The sequence below is a fragment of the Empidonax traillii genome, unplaced genomic scaffold (assembly GCF_003031625.1).
Source record: "Empidonax traillii isolate 1590-97213 ecotype Southwest subspecies unplaced genomic scaffold, ASM303162v1 scaffold863:size338993, whole genome shotgun sequence".
In the NCBI taxonomy this organism is placed as follows: domain Eukaryota; kingdom Metazoa; phylum Chordata; class Aves; order Passeriformes; family Tyrannidae; genus Empidonax; species Empidonax traillii.
The window spans coordinates 251,439-261,592 of record NW_020956056.1 but is presented as its reverse complement, the minus strand read 5'-3'; the positions used below and the strand labels follow the sequence as shown (position 1 = coordinate 261,592).

At 46.4% G+C, this 10,154-nt stretch overlaps 1 protein-coding gene across 3 annotated transcripts in view; it reads right to left on the bottom strand.

The window, feature by feature from the left end:
- Positions 1-174: 174 nt before the first annotated feature.
- EPS15L1 (epidermal growth factor receptor pathway substrate 15 like 1) overlaps positions 175-10,154 on the bottom strand; it is a 33,102-nt gene continuing 23,122 nt past the window's right edge. For all 3 annotated transcript variants that reach the window (XM_027902348.1, XM_027902350.1, XM_027902351.1), the window contains one exon: positions 175-511. In XM_027902348.1, coding sequence (XP_027758149.1) covers positions 297-511 — 215 coding nt within the window. In that variant the 3' untranslated portion in view covers positions 175-296. The remainder of the gene's footprint in view (positions 512-10,154) is intronic.

Sequence of the window (10,154 nt, the reverse complement as noted above, 5' to 3'; positions counted from 1 at the left end):
CTGCTACAGGAGAGAGTTCGAGAGCAAAGGCACGCCGGGCTAGAAAATAATTTAAAATGCAATTTCCTTGGCGATTTAGTACGAAAAAAACTCCTCTTTTTATTGAAAGAACGCCTTTTTATTACAGAAATATTAATACAAAACCAATGAGGACAGCGTGAAGGGAGGGAGAGACAGAAGCCAGGGGAACAGGAGGTTTGCAGGTGAAACAAAACAAAACAAAACAAAAACAACAAAAAAAACCAACAGATTTGGCTGCAAGCAGAGCAGGAAAGTGGTTTGCTGAGACAAGGAACTTAACTTACAGAGCTGAAGTCTGCAAACCCCAAGGAAGAGTCTTTAGGAGTTTTACTCGAAGAGGAGGGAGCAAATGGATCTTTTCCACTAAATGGGTCCCCAAAGCCCTTTTTACTTTGAAAGGGGTCAGTGGTGTCAGCCCCGAACGGCTGGAATGGATCGTGGGGCTTGGGGAAATCTGCAGGCCCAAGGTGGCTGACAGGAGTGCTTTTACCTGGAAAGGTTAGGAGAAACAAAACAAAACAAACAAACAAACAAACAAAAAAAAAAAAACAAAGAAAAGGAGAAAAAGAGAAGTTACTTACCATGGATAATGCAAAGGCCTGAAATAGGAGAAAGTGTGCTGACATAATTTAGCATCATCCATCCTCCCCTGGGGGAAAATTCACCCAAATGTCATGGTTTTCATTGCTCAGTGCAAATCAAGTTTTGTTTAAAGGGGGTTTATTGTGTCACACACGCCGAAATATTAATACCAAAGGATAAAACCCAATGTTGAAGGGCATTTGGCGGGAAGAATTTGCCAAGTGTGACTTTCTGATTTTCCAGGATTACAGGTATTTCAAGTTTAAGGTTGGGATTCCATAAAAGGCAAAATAGGTAAAAATCTGTATCACTAAAGACAGATAAATAGGATTAAGTGGTAATTTAGCAGTGACTTTACAGAATGCCTGCATTCCCCTTTTTTTTTTTTCCCTGGGGCTGGTTTATCCTTCTACCACCACTTTTGCACAAGGAAAAAAAAGAGACTGATTAAGAAATCGCCTTGTGATCACCACACCTCTTGTAGGTGACTGCTTGTTCTTCCATTCCACCCCAACCACAAATGAAATCACAGGAATTATTGTGGAACATAATAATGTTTGTGTGTTTTTCTTTGTTAATGGGGTTCATTTTTTAGTTCCCCTTGCCAAAAGTACTGTTGTGTGAGGTCAAATAACCAAACAGATAAATGTGTTGGCTTTTTTTTTTTTAAATATCTTAAAAATAATTAAAAAAAAAAAATGTTTCTCCTGACAAGTACACACCCAATTTCTAGGGAAAATACTCCCTGGATGAACACTCTTGATTACAATGTGTACTTGATAAAGGAAAATCTACAAATACTCTTAAAACAAACATTTACACTTTCCTGTGTAACAACCTGAATCACTGACATTATTTGCATTAAAGTGATCACCTGTTTATTGAGATGTCCAATTCTTGGAACTATAATTAACAGGAATCTCAGAGTGTATTCCCACCAGGAAAGCTCAACCCCCACATTTCAGAGTGGGTGCTTGGCAGTCTGGGATTTTTTAAGGCACTTTTAAGTTCCTGAACTTCAGAAAATTTGCTCAGATTTGTAGAAATTCTCATTTTATCAAAGAGAAGGAGAGCAGAAAACATGGACTGAATTGATCCCCCATCCAGCAGCTGCCACTGAATCCCAGCCCAGCCTGTCCTGCCCCGGGGCCAGCCCAAAGTCCATCCTCCCCTGCACTCAGCTGGGAGCTGTTCCCAAAAATCAGCAGGAACAGGGAATGGCAGGGATCAGGAGTACGGGGAGCTGAGGAATCAGAAGTGCAGGGAATGGATCAGGAGTTCAGGGAATGGATCAGGAGTGCAGGGAATGGAAGGAATCAGGAGCACAGGGAGCTGAAGGGATGAGGAACACAGGGAGCAGAGGGAATCAGGAGCACAGGGAGCTGAGGGAATCAGGAGCACAGGGAGCTGAAGGAATCAGGAGCACAGGGAGCTGAGGGAATCAGGAGCACAGGGAGCTGAAGGAATCAGGAGTACAGAGAGCTGAAGGAATCAGGTTTCCCAGGAACTGCAGGCAGCAGGTTTGCAGGAACTGAAGGGATTGTGCAGATTCTCAGCAGTGCAGTGACAATGTCAGATGTGGATGCAACACAGGCTGCAGGGAAAAGTGGCAAGCAAGGAATTCCCAGCTGAACAAATACACAGACATGGAGAACAGGACACGTGCAGCAGGAGATAGAAATGGATTTGTTTAGTCCTGAGAGTGTTCAAGGGGAACCTGATCATAGTCCTGGAGGCAAATCTTCCATCAGGGAAAAGCCAAATGGATTCAGATTGGACCAAGAGAGATTCACATCAGACAATCCACAATATTTTGAAAACTCAAGGATACTCCAGACTGCCCAGGGAACTTATTGATTTCATCTCCATGTCCAGGAGGTTTGGGAAATGGTTGCTAGAAACCCCACTGGTTCAGCTGCCTTGAGGCTGGAGGATAAAGGACACCTCTCAAAGCTCCCCCCAGGACAATTTTCCACGGTCCAGCACGTGCTCCACCCTGGCTCACAGGGATATGTGGATCCCCACGGCAGCACCCACACGTGGGGCTCCTAAAGAGGGGCAGGTCATGCCAGTGATTTGTCTTTTCTGGAAGCAAATGACGCAGCAGAGAGGAAATTCCAGCAACATTTGCTCTCCTCACAAGCACAGACCCCCCTTCATCCCAACCAGCTTTTCCTACCAGTCATGGATTGGGCTGGGTTGGGTTGGAAGGGACCTCAAAGCTCCCCCCAGTTCCAATCCCCTGCCATGACTTCCACCAGACCAGGTTGTTGCTCCAAGCCCTGTCCAAGCTGGCCTTGGAGAACTGCAAGAGAATCAAATTATCTGCATTTCTAATTCAAGCTCCACATTTCCTTTCCTTCCTTCCTCTATTGCCATTTACCAGCGAGAAAATTTCCCCTCCTTTCCTCCACCCTGTATTGCCCCAAACCCCCAAAATTTGGAGAGACAGAGGCAAACCTGACCCATTTTAAGCTGCCTTTTTTTGGGGGGGTTAAACCTTCTGCTACCAAAACCATTCAGTGATGCCTCACTCTAATAAGGGATTTATCAACAAGAACCTGGGTTAACTCTCCCCTTCCTGACAGAATCCAACTCCCAACTCCAAATCCCTCTTTCACCCCCGCTCTTGGGTCGTTATTACAGTTTGTTTTCTGCAAAAAAACCGGGTTTGAGGCCTGGCAGGAGTTGGTTTGGTTCAGTTAGGAGTTCCAATTTACTCATTTATTAACCACAAATTAGTAATAACGCCCCCAGAACTATCTCTCTGGCATCTCTGCTGGTTTACACCAAGTGTGCATTTTTATAATGTGAAGCAAAAATACCCAACCCACATCAAAAAAAAAAGGCACCAGCTGAACTGAGGGCCACTGGTAAGAATTCTAACCCTGCAAACTACCCTCTTGGTAGTCAGTGAGATTGCACCAACCTTCCATCTGCTGGAAAATGTTGTATTTTTACCATTTTGAGGCCCGGCAGCACGAAAGGGCAGGCAAACGCTTGTAACCCTCATTTGATTTTTTTTTTTCCTGCTAATAGTTTCAGGGGGGGAAAAAAAAAAATTCAGAATAAAAAAAAAGCAAAACAGGTCCTGGCTCTGAAACCACAGCAGTTTCAGCAGTTACCCAAGTGGTGCACCCAAACCACACACCGAGGACTCACTTCAGCAAAAAGAGCTGATGAACAAAAATGCTTCACCACAGCAAGTGCTGCTACTTGGAGTGAACTCCACCCAGAAAAAGGGTTCATCTCACTTCATGCCCCGCAGCAAACTCCGGTTTGGAGGGTTTACATCTAATATTTCAAGGCAAATAAAACACAAATGTTGTCTCACTGCGTTACAAGATGTTGATAAATGAAGTGAAATATTGATAGTTCTCTCAATGTTCTGTTTTTCAGTGCAGGGCTGAGCTTTCTGCTCAGGGGAGGGTCTTGCTGAGTGAGGAGAAGCAGCATTTTCCCTGTCTTTGAAGCCTGGATCGTTCCAAACAGGGCAGGGCTGAGATGGCACGACTTTAAACCTTCCAGGAAACTTTCTTAACTGGAAAATACTCTCTGAGAAGTCAGGGTTGTGCTGCAGAGGATAAGGAATGACAGTGTGAGTGAAGTCCACACCTGTGATTACACCTGACCAAACAATCCCAGGGTTTCCACGCCTGTCCCTCACATGGCAGGGCAGGAGTTACTCTGGATTTGCAGAGTGGAAGGTGCCTCCCAGCACACTCTTGGCACTTCATCCAATTTACATGTCATTCCTAACTCACTCAGCATGTTTTCACCATCCTGTTAAACTGTTCCCTGATGCAGAGCAAAACCTTCACGAAATTAGAGAAAAATGGATTATTAGTTTTCAAACTGCGCCTGAAGGTTGGTTAAATCAAACCCAATGTTCTACAGAATACTCTGAATTATTTGGCTCCAACAGGGGCTGTATTTCCAACTCAGCTGTTTGGTGATAATCTTCTCTGCACAAAATCCCAACAGTAACAGAAGGGAGGATTTTTCCTTGCAAACCCCTCCTCGAAACTGTTTTCGCTCCGTATCTGCAAAGTTTGCCCCTCGAGCTCACCCATAACCCCCCAAAAACCCATCGAGAGAAATATTCTGACATTCCACCAACCCCCTGAGAGCTGAGACATCGTTCAGCCCAACAATCTGCCCTGAACCAGCTCCTGAAGAGCCTCCTCCAGCCATCACTGCTGCAACACCTTCACCGGGAGCCACCAGCACAAACAAGAGAATCAAAGCGTGAATGGAATTTTGGGTTTGTGGCCGGGCAGGTGCTCCACCCATGAGTCATTCACCCTCCACAACAAGGGGGTGGCTGTGCTCGAATTCAACTGCCAGGGCTTCGAGAAGGCACGAAAAAATAAAAGAGCTTTTCCTGTCACTCACAACAACCTCGAGGCTGATTTTGTCACTCTCGGCTGCAGATGGAGGAGAGGGGGGAAAGAAAACCCCAAAGGTAAACAGGCCCTGTGGTGCTTGTGAATCGAACTGGGGGTGCTCAGGAGGTTCTAAGGAAGTAGGTGCGTGGTGCCACGCAGAAATCAACACCCCAACAGCCCCTGTGAGCTCACCAGGAACAGAGAGCAGAGGCATCGTTTGCTTTCAAGAACTGAGCCAGGTAAATGCACACAAGAAATGCACCGAAGGCTTTGGCTTGCAGGGTTTCTTTAAGCAAGATGCTGAACAAATTAATTTTTTGATCTGAGACACTGAGGACAGGTTGTTAAAGCCCGTTTCTGCGCCCAGCTCAAAGACTGGCAAAGATCTGAGCTGTTTTCTCACTGAAAACTGTCAATACGAGGCCAACGTGCACCGAGAGTGCAGAGGAAAAAGAAGTCTAAAATTGTAAAAAACAGCCAAACCATAAAATGCCTTAAATTTAGAGAAGTGACACATACCAAAAAAAAAAAAAAAGGACTATATTTATGGGTTGACATGAGGGAGGAGGAAGCATCAAATACAAAGGAAGAGCAGCAGAACAGGCTGCACAAACATTGCCTGCCCTGAGCTGCCTGCACTGCCCCGGGCTGGGGATGCACCAGAGGCTCCCAAAATAGTTCAAGGGGTGCAAAAGACACCCCCAAAAAGTGAATCTAGCCCCAAAACTTCTAGTTGGGCAGCCCTGGATTATGTGTGCAGATGTGGGACCACCTGGGAGGTCAAAGTGACCTCAGAATATTCTCTTTTGTGAATCTTTGAGTGGGCAAATCTCTCCAAAACTTCCCCTGCACCACATCAAGGCAACAAAAAGCTGCTCTGGGCCTTGGCTGGGTGATTTTTCTTGCATTTCCAGCTCCTTTGGGGCTGACAACAACCTCCTGCCACCACACTTGTGAAGAAAGATCCTCACCCAGCCTAGGGAATCAGTGTTTCTGCAGATGATGGGCTACAGCACCCAGCACAGCAATAAACACAATATGAAGATCCTGAAAACCTGTTAAAATCTCAAAGCCCTGCCCTCTTTTCATTTTTTTTTTTTTTTTAAGTCACCAACAGGTTCAGGTATTGTTTCTCTTTACCTGCCAGCTGGCAAGATGAAAAAAAAACACAGGATTTGTTTAGTCAGATTTTGCTTCAATCAGCCTCTTCTGCCTTTGTAGGTGGGGCAGCAAAACACATCTTGCAGTTTTGCCATTTGTGGTTTGGTAAAACACTGAACCCTACCACCCTGGAGGGTTAAATTTATCATCAATAACACCCCCTGCCAGTATTTTGTAACCATTTCTAGTCACTCACATTAAAATATTCCGTGCAAACCTTTGAGTTCCACACAAGCCAGGCCCACCAGGGGGATTAAAATCCATCTTCCCAATCCGAGGCAAGGCTTTTGTCCCCTGCTCTGTCCTCTTTTTCCAATATTTTGACATTTCAAAACCCACAAGCAGCAATGAAAACCCTGTGAGAACAGAACTGAAGCCCTTAACCCAAGAGGTTTCAACAAGAGGTGTTAACCACTGACCTCTGAAATGCCAGCCTAGAAAATGCCACCCCACACCAGAGCTACAGAATTAATGGATCACAAAGCTCTTTGATAAACTCCCCGTGCCCATCTGGGATAATAATTTCCCGGTATCATTTATTTTAATACCTGTATTTCAACCAGCAGCTCAATAACTCCACTGGTTTCTTTCCTAGGTGGGTTGAATTCAACACGTTATTCCTTTAAATCTGTGGATTCCCCATCCCTGGAAGTGTTCAAAGTCTGCTTGGACAACCTGGAGCAAACTGGGCTCATGGCAGGGATTGGAACAAGATGAGCTTTAAGGTCCCTTCCAACCCAAACCATTCTGTGATTCTACACAGCCCAAGTTGCACTCTATTTTTCTGCTATTTAAAGAAAAACTGAATTTTTGAAGTGCATTGGCACTGAAGAAGTTCACTATTAATACAATATCCACCACCTCTATCAGTCACTAATATATAAAATGTAATTTAATATGAATTACAACATAGCTAAATGTGTTCCTGCAGCACAGGAGAGTGTCCTGGGAAAGCAGATGGTGCCAATTGGAGTCTTTGGGAGGGGGGGCACATTCCTCTGCACAGGGAAGTGATTTCAAACCTATTCCAGAGTTCTCCAGGCATGCCCAAATTTGGGTACTTTCATCCCTCACTCCTGGAATGGAGATTAAGGCAGACTCAGGTTCATGCCCAGAACTTGCTGATGGCAGAAAGTGTCACTGTCAGCCACGTGCACCTGGAGCACCATGAGCTGAGCAAGATCAAGGATGGAGGGACTGGTTTGGATTGCCTGGTGACACCAACAGTAATTCCTGCAGGAACACTGAGGGGTGGATAAGCAGTGAATGCACCAGCATTCAACCACCTCTCTGTCCCCTGAGTCACCCCTGGAGGAAACCAAAGAGGGTGACAGGAATGGTCAGGACCAGTTGGTAAAGCCCAGGACGATGCAAAGCATCAGCAGGAACCGCCTGGGTCCTACAACTTTCGGGGTGCCCCAGCCAGCTGGGAGCTGGCTCACGTGCCCTTGACCTTGCAGCAGGAATCCACAGGGAATTCTGCTGCCTGAAGGGATGCAGGGAAGGTGGCACCAGCACTGCCCTCCTCCCCATCCTCACCGCAGCAACAAGGCAGGGGGCACGACCTGCTGTGTGGGGAGGGGTTCAAGCGCTGCTGTCCCTCCCTGGATGCAAGAGTGACTTCCTTCAGGAACTGCAGGAGGAGTCCAGAGCATGGAGAGTGGTGTGTCAGATGCTTGTCAGTAGTGGTTTGTGCCGCTGGTTAACAGTGCTGCTGTAACCACAATGTGGAATGCATGGGGCTGCTCTCAAAGGAAGTGGTAAGGGTGGGGCAAGAGCACCGGGTCCCACGATCAAAGCGCCACAGCATTGAATTTTTACTTATAACCCAATCACTGACACCCACACAGCGACTTCCTGTGCTTTAAAAAAAAAAAAAGAAAAAAAAAATCTGTTTCTCTCTTTCTGTAATCAACAACTTTTACCTAGAAACTTGTTAGCGGTGAACTCCGGCTGATTTTGATCTGCAGCTCACAGCAGAAAATATCATTTTTCATCTGTGAGAACCTCCAAAAGCCACTTTAACTGACAGGTTTCAGTCTGCCAGTTTTGTGTGTTTTTTTGGGTTTTTTTTTTTTCAGACTTCGTTGTGTTCTCGATTACACCGAAATTTTACAAACCCTGAGAATGGGGGTAAGAAATGTAAAGAAATGCACTTATAAATCTCCAGAACTCAGCTGGGTTTTAGGGGGGCTGGAGAAAATGATGTGCAGTGGAATTCAGATCACAGCACATCTACTGCTATTATTTGTTTCCCATTTGTCACAAAAAGCACACCCTTCTAGCTGGAATTTCTCCGGTGTTTTTTGATCAGTATTCATCGATAAATAAAGAAATCCTTCCACTCCTCTCCAAAGAAACCTGCAAGTTCTCCAGTACCACCTGGTGAACATTCAAATGGATGAAACCTCCTATCCCCCAGGAACTTCATGGCTATGAGCACATCCCTGAGGAGAGAGAACAGGCACACACTGCCTTGGGCATTCCCTTCCCAGCAGTCCAGCCCAAAGAGCTCAAGAGATTCTTCTGAGCTGATTTTCCTCAACCCCAAAAGGGAATCTTAAACCAGAGAGTGTGGTTTGTCACATCTTTCCATGTGACAGTAAGTTGATGTGCACAGGTATCCAGGTTTGCTGCTCTCCTGGGGCACGCTTTGGAACCTTCTCCTTGCCATTCCCTGTCTGGATTCTTTAAAGATTCTGCTCTTAACCTCTAAATAGTTATATTGAAAAAAAAAAACCCACAACAGAGCATTTAACCCAAAAAGCAAATGTCTCTTGGACCAAGCAAGAATCAGATTAAGACTCTGTAACATCTAAAAGATCTTGAAAGACTTCGGTTCAAAGTGGAGTAAGAAAGAAGGAAAATGATTTACGATGAACAGACCAAGCACAAGCCTGAGATTCTACCCAAGATACAAGCAAATAATCTAAGATTGTCGTCCCCTCTGCTAATCTTAGTGCTCAAGAATGGGAAGATATGGATCTGAAGGGTGTCTAATCCACCCCACACAGCCTATCCCTGCCTGACAGCAGCGAGCACAGCCAGTGGGAACTGAACCATCTGCTGACACACGCAGGTCACAGCCTCTCCTCAACGTGAAACAACCCAAACACCAACCAAAAACCAACCCAACCAACCTAAACAACCTAAGCACCAACCAAAAAACCAACCCAACCAACCTAAACAACCCAAGCACCAACCAAAAAACAACCCAACCAACCTAAACAACCCAAACACCAACTAAAAACCAACCCAACCAACCAAACCAACCAACCCATTTTCACTTCACAAGCAGACAGCGAACGGGTCAGGGTGTACAAGACACAATGACCCACTGGCACAGAAGTTCCTCTGAGTGCTGTATGAAAATCATCTCCAGAGCCTGGAGATGAGAGCAGCTCCCCTCAGCTACAAACTGCTCTGAGAGGCTTTTCTGCTCTCCCCGTCCCTAAATGGTAACAGGGGCTGTGTCCAGAAGGCTCTGTTTCAGGGTCAGTGCTCTACAGCTCCTTCCTGAAGGGCCTGGATGTGGCACTGGAAGGCAGATTGATTGTGTTTGGTGACGACACTGAGCTGGGAGGAGCTGCTGACTCCCTCGAAGGTAGAGATGTTGTTCAGAGAGATCTTGACAAACCTGAGGGCTGGGCAATCCCCAGCCATGGGAAGTTTAAGGTGCTCAAGTGCTGGATTCTGCCCCTGGGACGAGGCAGCCCTGGGTGCATGGACAGGCTGGGGAATGGGAGGCTGGAGAGAAGGATCTGGAGGTCCTGGTTGGTGGCAAGTTGGAGCTGAGTCAGCAGAGTGTCCTGGCAGCCCAAAGGGCCACCCTGTCCTGGGGGGCATCAGGCCCAGCATCGCCAGCCGGGCCAGGGAGGGGATTGTCCCGCCCTGCCCTGACCTGGGGCGGCCTCACCTCGAGTCCTGGTGTTGGAGTGTCCAAAGGAGGGACAGGGAGCTGGGGAAGGGTGTGAGGAGCAGCTGAGGGCACTGGGCTGGGTC